General features: G+C 51.5%; 2 protein-coding genes and 2 non-coding genes across 8 annotated transcripts; 1 reads left to right on the plus strand and 3 right to left on the minus strand.

The window, feature by feature from the left end:
* Window positions 1-648: 648 nt before the first annotated feature.
* OST4 (oligosaccharyltransferase complex subunit 4, non-catalytic) lies at window positions 649-1,662 on the plus strand. The gene is made up of 2 exons (XM_019449701.2): window positions 649-785; window positions 1,434-1,662. The coding sequence occupies exon 1, from the start codon at window positions 649-651 to the stop codon at window positions 760-762; it is 114 nt and encodes a 37-aa protein (XP_019305246.1). The 3' UTR covers window positions 763-785; window positions 1,434-1,662.
* On the minus strand, window positions 726-19,697 carry AGBL5 (AGBL carboxypeptidase 5). 5 transcript variants are annotated; one of them, XM_053891052.1, is made up of 16 exons: window positions 19,567-19,697; window positions 17,950-18,209; window positions 17,529-17,700; window positions 17,046-17,209; window positions 16,305-16,482; window positions 15,881-16,059; window positions 14,995-15,451; window positions 14,340-14,509; window positions 13,872-14,007; window positions 13,006-13,208; window positions 12,164-12,378; window positions 4,580-4,735; window positions 3,397-3,509; window positions 2,431-2,561; window positions 1,954-2,074; window positions 726-848 (listed from the first exon to the last, which is right to left on the minus strand). In XM_053891052.1, the coding sequence occupies exons 2-16, from the start codon at window positions 18,162-18,164 to the stop codon at window positions 726-728; spliced, it is 2,733 nt and encodes a 910-aa protein (XP_053747027.1). In that variant the 5' UTR covers window positions 18,165-18,209; window positions 19,567-19,697. The 5 variants fall into 5 exon arrangements, 4 of the variants coding, with proteins under 4 accessions (XP_053747027.1, XP_019305093.2, XP_053747028.1 ...); XM_019449548.2 differs by lacking the exon at window positions 19,567-19,697 and adding an exon at window positions 19,326-19,467; XR_002079947.2 differs by lacking the exons at window positions 726-848; window positions 19,567-19,697 and adding exons at window positions 3,057-3,103; window positions 19,326-19,468 and having other exon boundaries at window positions 1,961-2,074.
* A 157-nt stretch (window positions 19,698-19,854) lies between these two features.
* Window positions 19,855-19,927, minus strand: TRNAA-AGC (transfer RNA alanine (anticodon AGC)). The gene has a single exon. It is a non-coding gene; the product is annotated as a tRNA-Ala (tRNA).
* A 335-nt stretch (window positions 19,928-20,262) lies between these two features.
* On the minus strand, window positions 20,263-20,352 carry TRNAY-GUA (transfer RNA tyrosine (anticodon GUA)). Its single transcript is given in 2 exon segments — window positions 20,263-20,298; window positions 20,316-20,352. It is a non-coding gene; the product is annotated as a tRNA-Tyr (tRNA).
* Between the last annotated feature and the right edge of the window lie 2,403 nt (window positions 20,353-22,755).

Genomic DNA, 22,755 nt, shown 5'->3' on the forward strand with positions numbered 1-22,755 from the left:
TCCGCCGCGGGGGCCAGGGAGGGGACCTTGAGGGCAGGGCCCAAAGGAAGCACCTGGCTGGGCCGAGCCGGGAAGCGGAGGGTGGGCAGCAGCGCGGGGGGCCAAGGCAGGAAGCGGGGTCGAAGTCTAGGGGTCAGGCCGAGCCTCTCACCCTACCACGCCGCCGCACCCTCGCCCCGACCCGCCGCGGGGCTTCGGGGAGGCGGCCGCGGCTCTGCCGCGTCCCCTGCTGCGCCAGCTGCGGCCAGCTGCGCTCCGCCCGCCTGTGGCGCGCGCCCGCGGCTCGCCCACCCCCTGCGGCGGGCAGTCGGGCCGCAGCCCCGCCCGAGACCCCGCCCCAGACCCCGCCCCTGCGAGGCGCCTCGGGGAGCAGGCGAGACGGCGGGGCTAGAGAGCCCGTTCCGGCCGAGCAGCACGGCCGGAAGTGCCTGGTTTGGGCTTGCGCTCGCGCTACCAACTTCCGGGCCGGAACTCCTACCTGGAGCTAGTGCGCCGACCGCACCGCGTTGAGCCCAGCTGGTCAGGTGAGAGGCGCGTAAGCGCGCTCAGCGGCGCTTCGGCGGTGGCTGGTCCAGGGGGCGAGAACGGGTCCCGGCCTGGGCGAGGAATGCGCCAGCCCCAGGCTCAGTCCCTCCTCTTCTCCGCAGGATGATCACAGACGTGCAGCTCGCCATCTTCGCCAACATGCTGGGCGTGTCGCTCTTTCTGCTTGTGGTTCTCTATCACTACGTGGCCGTCAACAATCCCAAGAAGCAGGAATGAAAGTGGCGCTTTCTCCGCCCCAGGTAACGGTCCGGGGCTGCAGCGCCCAGCCCCCGGAGAGTGGAGTGGCGAGGCCGCGCCAGGGCCTGCAGGGTTCGAAACTTCAAATCAGAAAGTGCCGGGCCAAGCATGATACAGTCCAGAACTGAGCCCCTTTATCCGCACACAGTAGGGAATGCCTTACACTGCCCCGCCCTTTACCTGCTAGAATGGGGGTGACTTTCCTACTCCTCTGCCCCCGTCTTCGTGGTACCCCCATGCCCAAGTTGGGCCTTTGGGTACTAGGAGACACTGACACAGAGAGGAGTAAAGGTACTGAGGATGCCACCCAAGTATGAGGATTTGGGCTCTTCACTTAAGGAGGACTTAAGGAGTCTTCACTTCTCCAAGCTTGTTGAGGCTTTTATTGAGGCACAATTTGGGGGGGGGGGGGGGGGAAGGCGGGGGGGGGGTTGTAAAGATGTAGAATTCTGGAGCAAGAGGCACTGAGTTAGGGTGGCTCCTGTAGACCCAAGCCCTAGACAAGAAAGGTGGGGTAGGGTGGGGAACCTTAAGTGTTGGTCAAAAATGTAAAGGGGGAACAGGATGGATGGGAGTGGATGCCTGAAGGATTTCCCCAGAGGAAAGCTGCAGCATTTTCCTTACCTCGGGTCTTTCCCCCTTTTTTCTAGGGTTCCAGGACATAGGCTGAGGCAAGATGGAGGGTGTGAGGGGCCTTCACACTTCACTTCATCCCTCTACCCATCACAACATACAAAGCAACTACACCTGGATTTTTCCAAACAACTTTTATTTCCTCAAAGTCTTCCTTAACCCTATGGAACAAGAAGCTGCCACTGAGTAGGGCCCAGGATAGGGGCTTTTTCTACTCCCTCCCCCCAATATAAAAATATAGATATATATTTTTTGTGGTCCCAAAATCTTGTGCTGTGGAGGGAGGGATGGGGTAGCAGGTTTCTGCTTTGTGCTGTCTCAAGGTGATGCTCTGGGATGTCTCAGAACAGTGTGGCTGGTATTCACTGTCCGTTCATATAGGAATTATGGTTGTCACATGGAATCAACAGCTGAGGGAGGAGGCTAGCACATTTCTCACTGTGTACCCCATCTTGGGGCTATATCCTGGGCATGGAGGTGGAGGCATCAGACCCGGGGAGAAACAGTGAGTGGGGGTGATTTAGGGACAAAACAAACCTCAGGCTGGCCCAAAGGCCCCCCGCTGTAACATATCCGGGACTGGGAGTCAGATAGACTACAGGAAATAGGAGAAAAGGCAGGGGCAGAGCGGGGCCGTGGGGGCCCGGCGTGAGGCAGCCTGCAACAGAGAAGAGAGAGGAATCAGGCTTGTGAGAACTCTGACAGGGGCTGGACACGAGAGAGGGGAGATGGGTAATGATAGGTGGGTTGAGCACTGCACCTTGGGCTGATGCTGAAATGCGGCGGCTCCTAGGCCTTAGGCCCTAACAAGGAGTTGTTTTCTTGTCCTTTGGAGTGAAGACTGAGGCCATGATGGGAAAAAAATCAGGGACTAGATTCTTAATGAAAGTACCTTTAGTCTTTTGGAGGTCAGAGGGATTAGGGAAGGAAGAAAATGATCCTGAATGTGCGCAGAAATGGGAATGAAGGGACAGAGGTGAGAGGTGGGGTGAGGGAATGGACCCGGGTGCTCACCCTGGTGCAGAGCTGGGTCCTGGCTCCGGCTCACTGCTCTCCCTGGTCCGGGGTGTAGGGGATGTGGGGCCCGAAGAGCCTCTCATCCCTCTGCGAGTCGGCGGTGAGCCCCGGCCCAACCTGGGCCTAGCCTGTGTGGATAGGGGGTGGGCTGAGAGGCTGGATTCTTCCATTAACTTTTTTGCTTCTGGGTTTGCTTCTAGAGTTTCCGTGCATAAGAGTGTAGTACAGGGGTCAACACCGGTACTGGGACCTTGAATTTCTGGGCACTGTCCCTAGCTGAGAGGGTAAGGCAGGATAATAGCTAGAGAATTCTTAGGTTCAGTTTATGACTATACACTCTAAGTCATACTTAACTAGGGGAGGCAAAAGGATCTAGCATTTAACCTCCATGGCTGTATTATGGCTGACATCTGGCTGAAGAGGGAAGCAGTGTTTGGAAAGAGGTTGGAGAATTGGTGGGTCTCTCAGAGCCTTCTGTGCCTCAGTCCCTGCCAGAGCAGCTTAGGCTTCACGCATCCGGTCTCTGTCTGTACTCAGCTTTAGCCAATTTAACATGAGAAATCTGGACTGAATTGGGAGTTGGTGGCACAGCTGTTCTTAGGAGCAGCAACCAGATGTGTTACCTGGGGAATCCGGGACCCCTCCTGGCGGGAACTCTCCTCGGGCAGGTCTGGGCAGAAAGAGAGGAGAAGCTAAGGGCAGGGGCAGGCAGTGCCAAAGCTAGCAGGCTGAGGTTGGGGTGTATCTGGCAGGGACGCGGGTTGGAAGCAAGCAAGAGACCTGGCTGAGGGATGGGGGTACTGGACAGACAGGCACAGGCACCAGAGCAGCTCTCTGATATGGCCGGGGGAGGTTGTAAAGCAGTGCTGAGCATTTTCCCTCCCACTACCCAGACGAACAGTGCCTTGCTGGGCTCTGTGAGAGTTGTTACACTGGGGTTTGGGGAAGACACAAAAATGTTACCTGCAGTCGTGTCCTGATACAGGGGATCCGAGGTCCAGTCCCTAGCAGCCCTTTCCCAATCACCATGACAGCCTCTGGCTTGTCGCCTGAGGACAGGAATGAGCAGCTGCTCCCTAGGAAACAAAGAAAACTGCTATCAGGGTAGGGAGCCGTGGAGAAGAAGAGGGAACTTCCTTTAGAACAGGGTTCCTCAAAACTGGCAATGTTGACATTTTGGGCTGGATGATTCTTTGTTGTGGGGACCTGTCTTGTGCATTGCAGAATGTTTAATAGTATTTCTGGTCTCTACCTACTAGATGGCATTTCTTCTTCCTCTGTCCCCTCCCCATCGTAGCAACCAAAAATGTCTCCAGACCTTGCCACACGTTCCCTAGCGAGTAAAATGGCCCCTGGTTGAGAAGCACGGCATGCTGTAGTCGGGTCCAAGGAGTGGAGTAGCAACTTGCAACTTGAGCCACAGCCCATCAAGCTGAACTACTGTGAATTTATAGACTTCAGGGCCTGTCGCATCCAAATGAGTAAGCGTTCAAGGATAAGTCAGTACCCAAGATGGTAGATTGACAAGGGCTACCCGTTGAAGGCCGTTAACAGGTTGGGAGTAGTGGGCTCTGAGGGAGTTAGAGGATGTTGGACTGGAGTCTTAGGAATCCTTCCCGTCCAGTCCTTTACACAGCTGGGTGTATAACTTAAAAGGACAGCAGGTGGCCTAGGTTTTATGCAGATGATGCGGTCACACAGCATTTGCTGTGATGACAGGTGAAAGGCCTTTGCCTTTTTTTGTTCTTCAGTTGTGTCTAATGTTGCCCAGTTCCTGGAGCCAGGAAGCTTGAGTAAGTAGCAGGTACTCAGGTTGTTCACCTTTGAGGATTAAGTGAGACAACATGCTTAGAGCAGTGCCTGCCATATAGATGCTCAAGAAACAATAGCTATTTTATTATACAAAGATGTCCATTAACTTCCAGCTTCCTGTACAAGAGCATGGGTGCTTTATGGGTTTAGGATAATCCAGGAGGATAACGGATGCCCCCGGTGTGGAGAGGCCTGCATTAACTTTCTGCATCAAGTCAAGAAAGAAGAGCTGAAGGGATTGGTTTAAGCCTAGCAGGGAGTCTGGTCTACACCCTGGGTAGTAGGGAAGGAAGGAGGCTGGCCAACCCAGATTTCGGTGGCAGTAGGTACAGACCTGATATGCTGAGTGAGCTGGGGAGTAGGCAGGAGCCCATGTTGTGTGAGGCTGCTGGGCTAGAACTAGCAGGATTTGGGGATGGGGCCAGGCCGCTTGAAGTAGGGCGATGGGTCAGTGGCTGCTGCCGCCGTCTCCTGTCCTGGCTTCGGGGCTCTGAGTGGAAGGGACACAAGGAGATAAAAGGGCAAGTAAGTGAGGCCCTGTCACTCCACTGCCCTGCTGGTTCTCGCACTTGTCATCACACCAGCACTCCTCTCTGGAAGTAAATTTAAGGTGGGTAGAAAGACCTCTCTGATACTTACTCCGGTTACCCGGGTCACAGCAAGCCCTCATCTGCCACTCTGTGGCTAACCACCCTGCTCGCTTGCCAGTTCATTCTTCTGGCCGAGAAGTTACTGAGCTTGGCTTCTGAAACAGCTTCCCTAGGTTTCTCCTGCCTCTAACCACTCCTCTTCGGCTACACTTACTGCCCCCAAATGCCAGTGCCCCTCCCCCATTGTACCCTTGGTCCCCTCCTGCTGTGCATACTCTAAACTCCCAAGCTGCTCTGTAGCCCTCTTTCCTGAACTACAGTTCAGTGGTCCACTGGCATTTCTACCTGGCGGTCTCTCATGACCCCAGCAAAACTAATTTTCTTCCATCCTTACTTTTCTTCTCCTTACCTTGGTGAAAAATGTCCTAGAAACCTGTTTCATCTTCTGACTCCTCCCTCATATCTAGATTTGTGTTTAACCAAATCTAGACAATTCTGCCTCTGCCTTTGCTTGGATTCCTCCTTCATTCTCCCTTGATATGGCCTGTGTCCAGCTATAGGTCTTTATCTCTCATTCAGGCTTCTGAAAAAAATTCCCCACTTGTCACCCTAGCTTGAATCTGTTCCCTTTTACATTCCCATCTTTCACACCGGTGCCAGAAATTATTCCAAAACCTAGACCTGATAAAAGTCATTTGGTTCAGGCAAGGAGGAGATACTGAAGGTCTTTTAAAGGATAAAGCCTAGGGGCGCCTGGGTGGCTCAGTCAGTTAAACATCCGACTTCGGCTCAGGTCATGGTCTTGCAGTTTGTGGGTTTGAGCCCCACATCAGGCTCTGTGCTGATAGCTCAGACCCTGGAGCGTGCTTCAGATTCTGTGTCTCCATCTCTGTCCCTCCCTCACTCATGCTCTGTCTGCATCTCTCTCTCTCAAAAATAAATAAACATAAAAAAATAAAGGATAAAGTCTAAACCCTTTCCCATGGCATTCAGAACTCCACCCACTGTGGTTCCAGTCTGCCCATCCTTGGTAGGATGCTGACTTGATCCTTCAAACCCTCTGCTACAGCCCCTGTAGCTGCTAGCTGTGTGGTTCTTCTGCAATGTCAGTTTCCTCTTCTAGTGAAACCTTGAACAACTTAACGTGACCCATCTCAAATGTCACCTCTGTGAAGCCTCCCTGACCATCACAGGTAGAACTGACTGTTCTCCCTTGCTTTATTGTCCTTTGTTCACTTGGCTAGTGATGATTTATGGTTTTTGTCTCAGGAAGCTAGCACATGTCAAGTACTTATGATCATGCCTGGTACATAGTACTCAGTAGTTGTTAACTAGTATTCTGCTTGAAACTGCAATGTCTCGAGGGTAAGGACTTTCCTCCAGTCTATACCAGTCTGTATATCCTGGTGCCTACAAAACTCTGCCTAGAAAACCAGAGACGTTAGTAAAGGTTTTGTTTTCCTGAGTAGCAGACACCCACCATAGACCATGGACTGGCTCAATAATCTGAGTCTAAGGACATATGCTTATTCCCCGTGGGGCAGCTCTTTCTGGTCCACTCTGGCTAGAGCCTCACTGGTACAAGTTCTGAGAGCAGATGGTGACTGGATGGTGTAGGGAGGCTCTCGGGTTTGGCAGGTCTGTCTTTTTAAAAAGTTGACACATGAATAAGGAATAGAAGAAAGGAAGAGATTTCAGGACAGAAGCTACTCTAGCTTTGAGGAGTTTGCTGAGGGGCTGGGTACCAATTAGAGTACCAATTAGAGCCAAGAGTCAAAACTAACCAGACCTGTCAATTGTAAGTCAATAGTAAACAGGCAACAACAACAAACAGACCTTAGGGTACTAAAGAGGTGATACACAGTGAAAGGACAGAAGTCAGAGGCTCATGGCCACAGTCAACCTGAAGCATCACCTACCACCAATGACTCAGAAATACTGTAGAACCTAGCCTTGAGTGATTCTTCAGTAAAACACTGATATCAGGTTGATATCCAGATGACCGTGCATAGCAGGCAGAAATGAACTTGATCAAGGATGGAAATAGTGGGTTTCTTGATGATCTGGGTATCTCTACACAGAGGCATGTTGAAATCATGTTAAGGATGAAGCCTTGCCCACCCCAGGAAAGGTAAGAAAGAGCAAGTAAGAAAGTGAATGAAAGCCTTTAGGACATTTCTAGGTTGTAGCAAGAAACTGAGCAACACTCAGGAAGGTATGAAGCAGAACAGGCATATGATGTAAAAAATGTCAGTGTGAATGTACATATTATGGGAAAGATACTACAGATACAACTCAAGGATCCTGCCCCTAATGAGAGTTTTAAGGACAGGAGACCAGTCTGGTTTAGGAGAGGCCTAATATGGAAAGGATAAGGCATTTAAAAATAGCATTTTAACCCTCACTTAAACGATTTTTTTTTTTTTTAAGAGCATGAGTGTGCACTGGGGGAGGGTGGGGCAGAGAGAAAGAGAGAGAGAGAGAGAGAGAGAGAGAGAGAGAGAGAGAGAATCCCAAGCAGGCTCCACATTTAGTGCAGAGCCCAATGTAGGACTCGATCCCACAACCCTGGGATTGTGACCTGAGCTGAAATCAAGTCAGATGCTCAACTGACTGAGCCACCCAGGTGTCCCTTAAAAGACTGTCTTAAAGCCTGGCCAGGCCTCCCTGTAAATTTGGCAATGTGAGCACACAGCCCAATTTCTCGTGTTTTGACTCTTGGCCCCTGGTATAATCCAGGCCTACTTAGTTCCCACTGAGACAAAAATTTAAGGGAGGAACCCCAGCTGTTATTTCTTGGTTCTAAGCTATACAAAACAGTGGCTTGAGGCTGAGTGCAGAGTGATATGTGAGTCAGCTGTGCTTCCAGAGGTTGTGAGATTGTATTTTATGGTAATCAACTGTAGATTCCATTTTGGGAGAAGGATAATCCTGGGGCAGAGGTCTGAGGTAGAGCCGGACTGACCTCCCCAGTGTAGGAGTTAGAGTGGTTTATTCTAAAGGTCTCAAAATTTAAAGGAACAGTTACTGACTTGGCATCTTTGAACTGTCCCTACACGGAGCACCCTAGATCGTACTGAATCCCTGGGATAACCACAGACCTGATTTATGCCCTCTAAGGGGTGAAAAGGTCAGACAAGCATTTATTCAGCTCCCAATTTCTTGTCTTTTCCATTCAACAAGTATTCACTGATCATAAATAAATGCAAGGCACCAAGGGAATAAGTAAATGTGTTAGGAGACATTTCCTGCCCTCAAGCTTTAATCTACTCTTAACCACAAAACTTGTTTGCAGTGGAAAAAGTAAAAGTAGTTAGTGATGGTGCTGGAGGCATTCTTCCTCTGTCCTCTGACTCACTTTTCAAAGGAACCTCCACTCACCATCGGACTTCAGCTGCTCTACCAGAAGCAGCCCGTCGGCTGAGCCATGGCATGGCAGAGGCCAGGAAAGTGTTCTAGTAACTACAGATGCAAATGCCAGAGCTGGGAGGGAGGACGGTGGCTGTGGTGGGATGACAGCTGACAGCCTCCGTTTTTACACTGCCCCTTGTCTTTTACCCCACGGCCCCACCAGATAGGCCACAGGGCCAGGGAATATGTTTCAGTTACTGGGTGAGACTTGCCTGAATCCAGGGCCAGGACTAGGATGAGACACTCATCCTAGGGGTCTCACTCATCCTAGGGAGTGCACTCCCGACCCCGAGTCCTGGGCGCCCCACCAGCTTCACCTTAGTCCTATGCCCTACATAACAGACAGGTGGAGCTGGTTGATTTATCCACCCTCACCCCAGCCGGCTTGCCTTCAAGCTCTGTTTTGCATCAGTATCTTGCAGGCTTTCAACTTCCTACTTCCCTGACTCAGTCACTGGATAAGCTCTTCCCGGGAGCTTACTTTCCTCTGCAGCAACAGCTGCTGCCAACGCTGTGTGCCCTTCTGTGCCTGCTGAACTGGAACTCGGCTGCATAACTGGGCAGGTGTTGCTCAGGAGGTGTTTTGCAGCTGGGGCAACTAGGTAAAGAAGCTCCTGGCACTGCGGTCAGGGGGTGGGAGTGGGGTCAAGCTTCCTTGGAGGCTCTTGCAGTCTCCTGTCTCAGGAACATTCCTGTTCACCCTGAGTTGCCTTGCTCGTTGGCCTCCTAAAATGTTCATCCTCCAGTCTTGAGAATAGAACCTGCCAGACTAGTTCCCTAACCTCTGCTTTAAGCTTCTGGCTGGGCTGCCTAGCTCTTTTCTGAAATTTTCTGGATAGCCTATCTTATGCTCTGTTCTAGCCAATAAAGGATAGTCATGAATTAAGTATACAGTTAAGTGTGATACGATTTTTATACATCAGTGGGAACTTTCTTTTAAATTTACAAGTCAGAAAAAAATCTTTTGTCAGATCACAGTCTCAGTTTTGGGTTTGGAAAGTATAGCCGCTTTATAGTTAGGTCTCAGAGATACAGGAGCTGTGTTCTTCCTATGTCAGAAGACAAAGTATGACTAGATGTGGCAGGGGCCAAAGAACCGGATGTGCAGAACCAGGAAATAGCACAAAGCTATAGGACAGATCAACCGGACAAATAAAGCCGCAGGTCCCTATCCTAAGCCGGGACTAGTCTCCAATCCTAGAGTCCTACTGGAGACTCTAGGAGATGAAGCGGCAAAAACTGTAGTACCTGGAGTCAAGATTCCAGTGCTCTGACCTTTCACCTCCTTCCAGTATTCCTGTTTGATAGAATTAGTAACCCTCTTCTCAACCCTTTGACTTTAGAGACATAGTTTGTTAGGTCTCACAAGTTTTACTCAAGTCCCCAGGGTGTCTCTTCCTGGCGCCAGCTCCTTTTTTCTGCTTCTTAGCTCATTTACCTGGGGGGACATCGCTTCTCACTTGTTTTACCTGCACCTGCGTATGGCTGATGCCTAGATCCAACCTTGATGTCACCTTTTCTACAGGCTGGCTCTTTTTTCTGCCTGCAGGACATCTCCGTATAGATGGCCCATGACATCCGAGTATGTCTGAAATAGATAAACTCAACACTTTTTCTTCCAAACAATGTCTTAACATCACCATGACTCTCTCCTTTGGCTTGTAACCTTGAAACTCTTAGTTTGCCTCTCTTCCACCATCGCTGAATCCTGCTACCTGTTTCTGATGGATATATTTCTCTCTCCTTTCCAGACCCTGGTATAGCCATTAGTTATCTCATATATCAATTACTGTGAGGATTCCCCTCCCCCCGCCTACCCAATACATACAGTTCACAGGCCACTCTTGCATAAATCTCTCGTCCCCACCATTCTCTGAAGCACACAATCGTTGTCCTATGTCTCAGTTAACTCATCATCTTTGTTTTCCAGACATTTCAACTTCTTCCTCCAACCTCTCTCCACTTAATTTCTGTGCTGAAGGGCTTGGCCCTTTGCACCAGCTAGGTCTGTCCGCTTCTTGTCCTCTCTGCGCAGCAGCACTGGCCCTGGCTACCACTCTCATCTCTGGAATGTTTTTGTCAAGCCATATGCTACCATCCATTCTTCAAAATCATCGCTCAACTGAACATTCTTTGGCTACTTACTCTTGAGTGTTCTGTGACGGTGGCTCCCCAAGTGCCCTGTGTTTACGAGTGTGTGCTTTTATGTTGTTCACTGTCCTGTGTCCCCTATTAAATTTAAAGTCAGCCAACCGGGAAGTATTTAGTACTGAATATGCACCTTTTCTCTTCGTTATTTGGGGAAGTAACAAAGACACAGAATACATGTCTCTCACTGACGGAGCTTCATACAGCACTCTGCATGGGGTGGGGTGGGGACGAGAATAAAATACGAACGAAAAACTGCTTAGAATCCTCCAGTGAGGACCTGGGCCTAGAGAAGACTCTTTCCTATTTCTCTTTTGTAGTCAGGGAAGGGGAATTTAGGACGCTGACATTCCTTCCCAGGAGCTATGAGTGAAGAGGTATGAGAGGCTGACAAAAAGGAAAAAAACAGAAAGAAAAAAGGAAGAGAAATTAGAGGAAGTCTGAATAATGATTAGTGAGTAACTTTGCTACTTAATATTAAGCTCTGAAATCTTGGACAAGTCGCCCTTAAACAGCCTCAGTTTTCTCATCCGAAAAATGGAAATGCCATCCACCCCACAGGGTCCTTGTGAGGACTAAATGAAATATATATATGTGATACTGTTTTGTTCGCTGTTTAATGCTATTTAAATACGTGGCATTATTATTTTAATACTCTCCTTCAAACAACGCTGTACAAAAGCATCCTCTCCAAATGAAGGGAGAATCTCAAAGAATGGGGCTCGGAATAGAAGCAGCGGTAACTGTGTTGCTTATGAGGGATAAACGGTCTTACTGGCCAAAGCTGCTAAGGACCAATGCTCCCTCCCCTGTGGCTGCTCCAGCGGGTGCAGTCAGGCTCCCATAGCCACTGCCCCAGGGCAGGCCTCTGGGTCCCTACCAGGGAGTGCTAATGAGGAGTGCGGCCTGAAGACCCCCAGCCTCTTAGTTCCAGCTCACAAGCCTCCAAACTCTGGCAGGATGTCTCCAGCCCAGAGGCCACGTACAATACTGCTTTGAGGTTTCGTGTATTTCTGGAAGTGGCACTACAACAATCTCCCCCCACCCAAGTCTGAGTCACCCCCAAGGAATGGCTCCACGGTCTCTTCCTCTTCTTCGTCCCTAAAAGCCCATCTGTTTCTGGTATACCTCTGAACTCAGAATCTCTCACCAGGCAGGGTCTCATCAAGCCAACCCGGGGGGTACTGATGCACAGTTGAGCAGCTGTGGTGACTGCTGGGAGGGGCCAGACTGTTGTGTTGTAAGCCTCCAACAGAAGCTGTCTGTACTTGTTCCGTTTTTCTCTGGAAGACTTAGCATCCTTCTGATACCGCTTTCTGAACAGGCTCTGAAGCCAGGAACGGTTTCATCCCATAGAGACCTTGGATAGGATTCTCCCATCTCTACGGTGCTACAATTTGCGTTGTGAGGACGTTTCCTTACACTGCTCCTAACAAGACAGTCTGACACCATTCCTGATATGGAGGCTCCACATTTCAGTGTGGCCCTGTTGCAGCTAGTGTTTTGTTCTTGGAAATCCCCCTGCTTCCCAGCATGTGCTGAAGCCCAGGTACCCAGGACTCCCGCCTGTGCCACACACAGTACTGCTCTGGGGCTCATGGCGCAGGGAACACCAAGGTCGCAGGAGAGGCTGCAGATTCTGCTATAAACTACTTTTATTGATTCACCCCTTGGTCCCAGCCAAGAGTGTGTATCTTCAAGCTCTCATTTCCCCCAGCAATTCCCCAAACAACTGAACACCTGTTGCAGGGGCTCCCAGACTGGCTTACCTCTGACGGGGCCCAGCACCCGGTGGCTGACCTTTTGAGTGCTAGAGCCCAGGCCTGGCAGCCCTGTGGGCCGACTGCCATGAAAAGGAAAGCTGGGGGAGTTCTTCATCTGTGGAGAGTTTTGCTGGCTGCTGCTGCTGCCACCGGCACTTGTGCCAGTGCTAAAACTGCGTGCACGGCTCAAGGGATTTTCAGAGCAGGAAACAGGCAAGCCGCTGCAAAGAAGCAAGCAGATGCCAGTTAGCCCTGGGCCGGGGAGGTTGTGTCCCAAGGCTTTCCCTGAGGTCTGATGCTCAGGAAAGCTTCACCTTGGGTGAAAAAGGCAAAGGCGCTCACTGCAAGGGAAAAGGGAGGGATCTGTGTCCACAGATGGGGTATCTAACCTGGGCCATACCAGCTGATCTCAGGATGCCTGGGAGCCCTTGTTCACAAATACATGCTCCTGCAGAAAACATACTAAGGGCTGCGGGGCTGTCTCGGAGCAGCTTAACTTAGTGAATTCCCCCCTTATTCCCTTGGACCTCTCGGTCATTCCCAACCCCTGGAAACCGAGACCTGCCCTTACCCCCACCGCAATTAAATTTAATTTTGTGCCGGGCTCTGGAGCAGGGAATCCCCTGGCCTGGTTTCCAGATGCCTAGGAAGTCTGTAGCTCCAGGGAAGAGGGAAGAGGATCCCATTTTCAAAAAAATCTACTAATCTTACCAATTTTAACTTGCTCTGAAAATACTCACCATGTGGTCCTTTTGGATAGGGGAGGAACACAAACCCCTTGGAACTCCTTGCTCTAAAGCCCTGTTCCACTTTCATACCCTTTCCTCCTTCCACCCTGTGGGTCTTACTTGTTACTTTTGGGTGGAGTTCGAGAGCCTCTCTTCTTGTTGACACCCACGTTCACAGTGCTGCTCAGGCCGCGGCTGCTGCGCACGTGTTTTAGCATCCAGGCGCGGAGGTTCGTGAGGCTGCTGTGCTCTGATAGTACAATTCGGGGCCATGGATTGCATTCTGCCATGTCCAGAGCTGCAACGGCCATAGCTCGTCCCACCTGTGGGGTAGTCCAGTTTGGCTCAGCATCTGGGACTTCCAACCCAGGCTGCTATGTTGGGGAGGGGGTTGCACAGCACAGTGGAAGGGGAGGCCCGGCCCCAAATTTCCTCAGCGGGCAGGCTATATTTTGTGCCAGGGCTATTTATCTCGGCAGATTTAAAGCCGTTCCCTAAACCGTTGCTCATTTTGGGACCCTCATCCTTTATGGGCAAGAGCAAGTGTGCTTTCTGGCTGGCACCAGGAAGGCATTCTCCCAGCAGGAGAAGGCGTTTCAATCTCTTCTATAACCTGCAGCTCTTTCTCCTTCTCTCGCGTGCTCTAGGACCCTGGGGTCCTCAAAGACCACTGCAGAGGTGGTGCTTTTAAGCCTAGGTAGGAGTGAACAAACCCAACAGAAGGAAGAAGACCAGCTTAAGACGCAAAGAATCTGACTCAGATGTGCTGGGGATTCTCTGTGGTATGAGGTCAGAAATAGTGCCTACTCATCGTCCCAATCCCATCAGAGTCTGGGGCCTGCCCCTATGCTAACTGCGGAAAATAACCACAGTGGGGAGATGGTGACGGTGGTAAGCCTCTCTTCAGAGGGCCTTAGGCAGCAGGAGCGAAGACCATTCCAGACTTTGGGGTTCCCCTTTTCCCCAGGTATCCCCTGTATTCATACCTGTTCAAACAGTTCCACAGTGTATCTGGAGGGGAAAGCCGGCGGGGGAGGGGGGCTGGCCCGCCCGTTGTCATGGCAGGCGGCAGGGATGCTGTTAACTGAGCGTCCGGTGTTGTAGTTGCATTCAAGTGTGTAGCTAAGACACAGAGACCTTTATTAGTGTCCTGCCCGGAAAAATCAGAACAGAACCATGGGGGACAGCCTAGGTGGTCTAAGAAATAATCACTTGGAAAACAGTGGATACAAACAAAGTGCTAATCCTTAGGAACTAGCAATTGACCTCGGCACTCTATCATGTACCCGAGAAGTCCCAAAAAGTCAGACTCTCAGGCCAAAGACAGCAATGCTAATGGTGAGCCTGTCTTTTGCGAAGATTTGGGCCATCCCTTGCCCCTCAAACAACTTAGACTGGGTATTGTTTTCTTTAAGGAAGTTACTTCATCAGCTATATCCCAGTTTCCCCCCAACCTGTGGATTATCCCTGAGGCTTTGTAGATTGCAACCCGGCCGCTTCCCTCCTTAGACTGGCCATCTCTGCGGTCTCGGGCATACATGTTCTTCTCTGAGAAATTGCAACCCTGGAAGTCGAAGTGTGCTGAGTTCAAGGAGATGAGCTTTGGATACAGCATGTTTTCCACCTGTATGAGGGAGGAAAAAGGCAATTCAGGAGAGACAGACAGAAAGAAGGAACGGGCAAGGAAGAGATGGCAAGCAGGGGGCCATGTGACTAAATACACGGCAGAGACCGTGTTTTTTGAAAATGTCACTGTGTGCTTGACCTTATTTCCAGGTGTTGGAAAGGTACAGTTCTACCTCTTTTTAAGCTCTTAGCTTCTTCTCTCCCACAATGCAAACTTTTCCTTTTCCCCTGATTTCCCAAACTGTAGAATAAAGACCACGATGCTGACAGCTTGGTCTTCGTTCAGAGGTCATGATGTAAAGACTGAGACACAAAGCCCCAGTGCCATCCCCCCTTGGCCCTTTGAAGCTTGTTTGGAGGTAGAATACCTCTTGCAGCCACAGGCCTTCCTGTCACAAGACCACCTTCCCTCTGTCCTCGGCCTAACCTGTATCTCCTGACCTGCAACACTTCCCACACTCACGTGGCACTCTGGATTCCTACCTGGGTGGTCTCATCACTAAAGCTGTTTCCATACATGAAGCAGCCCCTTTTGGAAGCATGTCCGTGCAGGTCCACATAGTAAGCGACGCCACTCTCTTTAGGGGGGATGGTGTCGGGGGCCGGCTGCTCAACCTCAGCGGACCGTTGTGGCATAATCCACACACCGCTGGGCTTCTGTTCTGCCGACTCGGTCTGTGTCCAGCCTTCAGGGTCATCCCCGTCAGACGCGTGCCCAAGGTGAGCTTCATTTTGGATATTGTTGGTTTTCTCGAGGTCAGAAAGGGGAGCATCAGGAGGGAGATGGGGACTGTGCTGGTGCTCAGAGGGACCCTGGGAGTTCAGTCTGGAGTGCACGTGGTGGTAGAGAAGCACAGCTTTGGCCCCGTAGATGGCTGGGTGCAGGACTGCATCGGGCTTCAGGTACTGACGGTTCAGGTTCACTCCACGCGAGTCTGTGCTATAGGAAAACAGAGACTGAAGCAGAGTCTAGAGCGCTGAGCCGGTGAAGGAGACATGAGAGTAGATGAAAGGGGGCCTGGGGGAGACTGACTTGCAAAATGAGAGGCCCAGGTTGCATTAGGAAGGAAAGGATTGAGAACAGGCCCTCTCCTTGGTGGGCTGTCCCCCCGACCGCAGAGACTAAGCACGGCTCCCTCTACCCAGATGGACCTGCGGTTATTCTAACTCTGCTCCTTTCAGAGAGCGCTGCTAGATGTGCCACATTCCTTCTCTGGTCCCTGGGCAATGAGATGGGCTTGCCCTTGTTCGGGTACAAGAGGACTGGGAATGCAGGAGAAGTTAAAAGGAGAGGCTGATAGTATTTCACTGAGGTGGAGGACACGAAGGGGACCGGGAACGACCCTGACAGGCTGGGGAGGCTGCTTACCGGTAGTGGCCCCGGACCACACCGTCGGGGTTCAACATGGGAATCAGCTTAAAGACAAAGAGGCGACGCAGGGTTTGGGCCCGGGGGTCATCAGGTCGAAGGATGAAGTCCAGAAAGCCATTGAAGACAAAGCTAGATGGAGTCTCCCCAGGGTGTACCCTACTGCTTAAGAAGAATATCTGAGGTGGAGAGGAGAGCGGTCATTAGGCCAGTTACCCGGTAGGTCCACTCTAACAGTAAATGGGGGGCGGGCAGGAAGAGCCACTGGATTTGCAGCTGGCTGAGTCTGCAAGTGGAGCCGGGAGCAGCCCTGCTTGCCTCCGAATGCGGCCACGACTCCCAGAGGTAACGTGGCCTTAAGCTATCCACAGGGCTTGGAGCTACGGAAAGGCCGTGGTGCCACCTTTACGCTGTTCCCACTCACCCTCTTGCCTGTGAAACGGAAGGGTCGGGGGGTGCCGGTATCAGGAAATAGCTGCTCTAGACGGGGCTCTCGATCTTCTCGAAGCCCATGGCAGGAAGTGATCGTTAACAGATCTACACGAAGTCCATCCAAAGAATAGCAAAGGATCTCACGGTGGTAATAAATGGTGTCCAGGGGGCTATGGGGATAAAAATGATTAAGCCACGAGAAGTCCCTAAAGTCCTAGCAAGAGGTGAGCCTCATCCCCGGCCTAGGATTTGTAGGATCTGGTCTTTCACGCTAACCTTTGGGGCCTTAGAGTCCCTCAGAGTGTTAAATGAGGCTGAGGATTTGGGTCGTCTGAATTAGTAGAATGCAGAATACAAGACGGGATGAACTTATTGTTTTCTCCCCAGTTTATGGCTCTCTACTATGTGATGACTTCATACACAGACTCACCCTCTGCCGGGACAGAAAAAAAGGTGTGTTGGGCAATGGCGGGGCTAAGTTCTGGGCAACTGATGGGAGCTGGGATATTAAGAGGCTTGAACTGGGCAGGTGGGTGAGTAGAATGCAGGTAGCGGTAGGCTGAGGTCATGGTCACACAGGAACATATTGGTCAAAGGTACCCAAAGTCCCACATTCTGCACAGAAAAAGAGCGGGTGACATTTTGGTTCGGGGCTCCTGGGGCAAGTTCCAGAAGTAGCAGAGGTGCTGTCTGGTCGAGGACTGGGTGGCAGGAGTAAGGATGGGGTTGGCACCTGCTATGGGTAGGGTGGTTCTCCAGAAAGCGCTGGTCTAGCTGGTTTAGCAAGTCCTGGCAGTCACTGTAGGAGAAGGGGTAGCAGAAGGCGAAGAAGGTGGTGGCCCCACGGCCCTCCACGAAACGGTGGACAAAGGATAACACAAACTGCGTCTCTGTCATCTGAGGAGCAGAGGAGGAAGAGGGAGGGGCTGTTGGTGTGAGAACTAAGATCCTATTGGGATCGCCAGGAACTGACCTTACACCCTCAACACAATGCCCGACTTCCCTCCCTCTGGGACTTTCCATATGACAGTCGGCTCCTTCTAGGCTTCCTGAAGCAGGGGCTTATCTTGGACTCCAGCTAGCACTAGAGGGAAAGCTGATACCAAAACCTGGCGTCCCACCTGCCTGGTACTCTCTATCCGGGGTAACTCCTCTATTCTTTCCCTCTTCTGCTTTTAGCACCCAAGTCTGTCTTTCCCCCTCATGGAGAACTTACCTCAAAGGTGGGCCGATCTCGAATGCGTTCCCAGCGTGGCCGGGTGGGGAGTGTGCGCACAAAGGGGGCCATGCCCTGGGAGTATAGCTTGCTTTGCTTATTCATGTTCATAATGTTGATCTTGATGAGTTTCCCTGGAGTTCCTCCCCGGACACTGAAGTAGAACCATGACCTGAGGGCCAGAGGAGGAGGAATAGGTCATTACATACTGAGGGCTGGAGACAGGCTATGTGAAACAGCTGGAGCGAGCGAGATTGGGAAAGGCCTGTTCGGTACAGAGGATGCGAGGGAGGAGGGAGGAGGGGAGGGAGAGGAAGGGTACTGACGGTATGAACTGTAAGACGGCGAAATGAGCCTGGATTTGGGGCCTTGGCCACCTCCTCTCTTGTCCTTCTTCCACCCTCCCCTCTTCCCCCCTTACCTGTTCCCATTCTCAAACTCCGTTTCAGCACAGTCTGGTCGGGTCCACACGTTGAACTCGTAGTCAGGAGAGGAGGCGATGCTACTGGTGGGGGCTGATGCCCCACCTGCTGCTCCTTCCCCGTCACTAGACACAGATTCCACCTTCTCCACGTGGGCTAGGTTCCCTGAATCAAAGCGAGAACTGAACAGCAATCCCCCACAGCGCAGCTCCATGGTGAGGCTGGGAAAGCATCCTCCTGCCCACTCTGGCCCTGAGAGCTGGGGGAGAGTGGGGGGTGGCGTAGGAAGAAGGAAGAAAAATGAAAACAAGGTTTTTGGGTATCTCCTGATCAATGAAAGCTCTTCTTAGGAAATGCCCTAAGAAGCAAGAGGCTCTTTCCACCTCAGAAAAGGCAGAAGTGGCCTTCTAGCAAAGGCTAAGAGAAAGGAGTTGTCTAACGCCACACAAAGGGTTATAACTGACCTAAAAGGACCCCGTTTTACTACATCTTGGCTTACCCAAAATGAAGTACTCCATGGCTTAACTAATGTTGAGAAACGCTAGAGTCCAAGCTTTTTTGCAAAAGGCTGGAGAATAACATTGGAGAGGTCAGATTTCTCAAACCTACCCAGATACACCCACCACAGCACGTGGCCGTCTTGAAAAACGGGCCGTTCTGGATCTCTTGTTCCTAGACTGGCTCCCCGATCTCCAGCAGAGCAGAGCAGCGGAGAGAGCCAAGATTCTAAGTTTAAATGGGCAGCTGCTTCTCTCCACTCCTCTGTCCTCACAAGTCCTGACCAGGCATTCGTCTGTGGCTCCCCTGAACCCTTGGAAGGGCTAGTTCTTCCTTTTTTGTCACTACCCTATGCCTAGAAAACGGTGGCCTTTGCCAAGTCAAAAGAAACAAGGCAGAAGCCACCTGCTCACCTGGAAACTGGAGCTCAATGCCAGTTAGGGCATGGGTCTGTCTCCAGCCCCCTCCCGCCCTGCAAAGCACTGGAGTCCCTGAAAAAGCTACGCTGGCAATAGTTGTGGGTAAGTGATGGGTATGCTGAGCACCTCTAAAAACGTGGCTGGTAGAGACCCACTTGGGGGTAGGGGGTGATTCTCGACCCTCGACTCTGACAGACCCTCACCTCACACCGACCGAGCTCGCCCTGGGCAGGGCGGGGTTCGGAGGAATGAATGGACGACAGGATCTCACACTCGGGGCAGGGACTGGGGGGGGTCTGAGGTGCGGGCGTGGGAGTGGGGCCGGGGGGGGGGAGGGGGGGCGGCCGGGCCGGGCCGTGGGGCGGGGTGGCATTCCAGAGGGGCTCCGGGCCGAAAGGGGCTGAGAAGGGGGCGGGGCCGGGGCCGGCGGGGCCCGCGCTCCACGCAGCGCCCCTCACCTCTCTCGGGGCCGGCGATCCCGCTCCCTCTCCCGCTAGCGAGGCGCCACCTCGAGCCCCGGCACCCGGGTCCTCCACCCAGGACCCAAACAAAACCCGAGCGCCGCGGTGCCGGGACCCCGCTCTGCCAGGAAACAAGAAGTCTCTCGCCTATTGGCCGCTGATACAGCTGGCTACCCGCCCAGTAAGGCTCGCTGCCATTGGTCAGCACGCAGGGGTTCCCTCGCACGTTAGCGGGTACCTGAGCCAGTGGCTTTTGGGGGCTCGGCGGGCAGATCCGGCCAGAGGGTTCCACCGGGGTCTTCTCAGAAGACGGTTAACGGCCTGCCCGCTGGGAGGAGGGCAAGACAGAAGTGACCAAGAAATAAACCGGAAGACTCACCTGCAAAATAAAAGGACGATGTGCGAAGCTAATCATTGCGCACCGCGCTCTTCTGTGTATAACAAAATACCTTCCCGGGTCAGCGGATCTCCCGCCCTTCAGGAATCCTCTGATACTGATACAGATACAGGGGGCAAAAAGCCTCAGTGGAGGATGCGGGCATCGATCCCGCTACCTCTCGCATGCTAAGCGAGCGCTCTACCATTTGAGCTAATCCCCCGCCTGCTGCCGCCTCTCTTCCTTTTGCCTTACAGGCTGTTCTAGGCTGGCCGCTGACCCGAGGACCGACCGTAATTCAAAACCTTTATCTAGCAGTGTACAGGGGGATCGTGGGCAAGATTTTTAAAAGCAGGCATATAATAATCACACGTAAGCAATAGTAATAACATATCTTCGCATTTAACACAGAAGAGGGATCGTACAATGATTACTTACTGCACATGTGTTTCACCGAACATCTGCCGTGCTCCTGCAAATCCACAGCGGGCCTCTCGGTGAAACTTTCTCCCTACGACTTGATTGGCTTGAGTTGGAAGCTAAAAAGATTGTACGAAGTCCTTCGAGCCGGAATCGAACCAGCGACCTAAGGATTGCCGCAACTCGTACCACTACAGTCCTCCGCTCTACCAACTGAGCTATCGAAGGCTCCGCTGTCTCTGGCGCCTGCCAATTCCTCCCTAATGCTTACCAACGCCACATTACTCTGACAAGATCTAGAAGATTTGGGGGAGAGCTCCCCACCCCGCTTTATAAAAGGAGCTCTCCTGCCGAGTCCCTCCAAGCCGCACAGAAACAAAGGAAGCCGGAAACAAGTTCGGGCAAAGAACCTGCTTCCCAACTCTGGACAAAGGAAATGGGCAATACACTTACCTTCCATTTCCGTTTTTTACAAAACAAACAAACAAAAAAAACCACATCTCCTCACCCCCCGTGGCTTTTATAGGATTGAGGACGCTTTGAGATCCTGCTCGCAACCTTGGGCCGCTGGGCGCATTTCCCGTGCGCGGCGGGCACGCACATGTGCTCTGCAGTTGCAAAGCGCAAGTCCAGTTTGCAAAGCCGAGGGCTTACTTTCGCTATTTGCTCCAGATTTCCCTTCGGTGTCTTGGGGCGCCGGTAAAATCCTACTGCTCTCCTGATGTGAAGGACATTCATTAGGTCAGTTAACCAACGTTTTGTCAGGATTTATTCGTTCTGGCTGAAGCATGAAACACACAAGCCACAGAGCTGTTCGCTGTGTGCGGGACAGCGCACCGTCCCGCCGCGCAGAAAGCCTGCGATTCCGGCCTGGCCGCAGGCGCGGAGGGGGCCCTGGGCGAGGCCAAGTCCACCCGTCCGCCCCTGCCCCTATCTCGTCACACCTCCGCGCCTCTTTCCAAGGGCCTGGAATGCCAGCCTACAATCCTTTGCCCACCAGAATTTCCTGGGGCTTTGAAGCCAACCTAAAACCCACCTCCCCTACGAAGCCTTGCTTGGTGGTCTGGCGGAGTGCCTGTGTGGGAAGACCTGGACCATTTCCAGCTCTGTGGCCTGGGCTACCTGGAGTCACAGTCGCCCCGGGCAGATCCAGGTCCAGTGATGGTTTTAGGACCCGTTGCAGCCCTACGCTTTAAATCCGAGGTCTCTGATGTCACTGAGCACACAGGGCTTTCACTCTTGCGCCCACCCACGAAGCAGGAGGTTAACATCTCCCCACCGATTTCTTAGTTTAGCTTCATTCTGCTGCTCCAAATGCTACCACTGTGTCCGAGAGTGTTAATTTGGGCAGTTTTCTTGGCTCAGTCTTTAGTGTGCCCATTGACTCTCTTTCTTGAGGGAAAGGATGCTGGTAAACTGAACTTTTTTTTTTTTTTTTTTTTTTTTTTTAAAGACAAGATTCCCATAACATACAATGAACCGTTTTAAAGTATGAACGGTTCAGTAGCACTTCGTGCATTCACAGTATTATGCAAATTATCATTTCTCTCTAGTTTCAAAACTCATTTTTTTCATCACCCTAGAAGAACATCCTGTACTCTTTAAGTAATCATTCCCCACCACCACTCCCCCACTCCCCGACCGGTGCCCCTGCCCAGGCAACCACTAACCTGCTTTTTCTCTATGGCTTTGCCTATTCTGGAGATCCCATATAAGAGAAATAATAAAATATGTGACCTTTTGTGTCCGATTTCTTCCACTTGTCATGTTTTTGAGACTCTTCCGGGTTGTGTTACGTGTCAGCACCTTCTCCCTTTTGGTGGTTGCATAATATTCCATTGTATCACTATACCATTTTGTTTATCCATCTATTGATGGGCATTTGGGCTGTTCCCACCTTTTAACTTTTATGAATAACAGTGCTATAAACATTCATGTACAAGTTTCTGTGTGGATATGTGTTTTTATCTTGGGTGTATAGGAGTGACATTGCTGGGGTTTGTGGTAATTATATGTTTAACTCTTTGAGGAACCACCAAATTTTTTCCACACTGACTGAACCATTTTATATTCCCACCAGCAATGTAGGAGGGTTCTAATTTCTCCACATCCTTGCCAACGCTCTTCTGGATACTTTTATTATAGCCCATTTTCAACAAATTGAGCTCAATTATAAGCATTTTCCTATGTCCTTGGAGAGTCTTTGAAATCATCGTTTGAACAGGCAGGCATGCCCGTCTCCGTGGGAAACGCTCCACCCCAGGGGTGATGGCATTTGAGAAGGGACTGGCAATGCTACAGGTGAGTCTAGCGACACCATGTTTTGGGGTTAGTCAGACCACCCATTAAGCTGCCCTGCTGTAAAGCTGGCGCTATAGGTACACATCCAGAAACGTGCTTTAAGCCTTTTGGGAAGAAGTGTTTCAAATGAGTCATGTACCAGAACTCGCAGGCCCATACAGGAGTTGGTAAGAGATTGATAAAAGATAACCATACTCAAACTGCCCTTCGTTTTTTGGGGCATGTTATCTGTAGAACTCCAGCTGTGTAAAAAGTAAAGTTACAATGGCCAAATGTGACCTTCTGAGGCGTCAGGTGACTTCTGTTCCTCCAGTAACACCCGTCATCATA

The sequence above is a fragment of the Panthera pardus genome, unplaced genomic scaffold (genome assembly GCF_024362965.1).
Source record: "Panthera pardus isolate Hobbes unplaced genomic scaffold, ASM2436296v1 HiC_scaffold_26, whole genome shotgun sequence".
In the NCBI taxonomy this organism is placed as follows: domain Eukaryota; kingdom Metazoa; phylum Chordata; class Mammalia; order Carnivora; family Felidae; genus Panthera; species Panthera pardus.

Coding starts and splice junctions, on each gene's coding strand:
- OST4 (XM_019449701.2), top strand. CDS start 649: ATGATCACAGACGTGCAGCTCGCCATCTTCGCCAACATGCTGGGCGTG.
- AGBL5 (XM_053891052.1), bottom strand. CDS start 18,164: ATGGAGCTGCGCTGTGGGGGATTGCTGTTCAGTTCTCGCTTTGATTCA. Junction 15,452..15,880: donor GTGGTCCGGGGCCACTACCG/GTAAGCAGCCTC, acceptor GTTTTCCTATAG/CACAGACTCGCGTGGAGTGA. Junction 849..1,953: donor GGCCTTTGGGCCAGCCTGAG/GTTTGTTTTGTC, acceptor CGAACCCTGCAG/GCCCTGGCGCGGCCTCGCCA.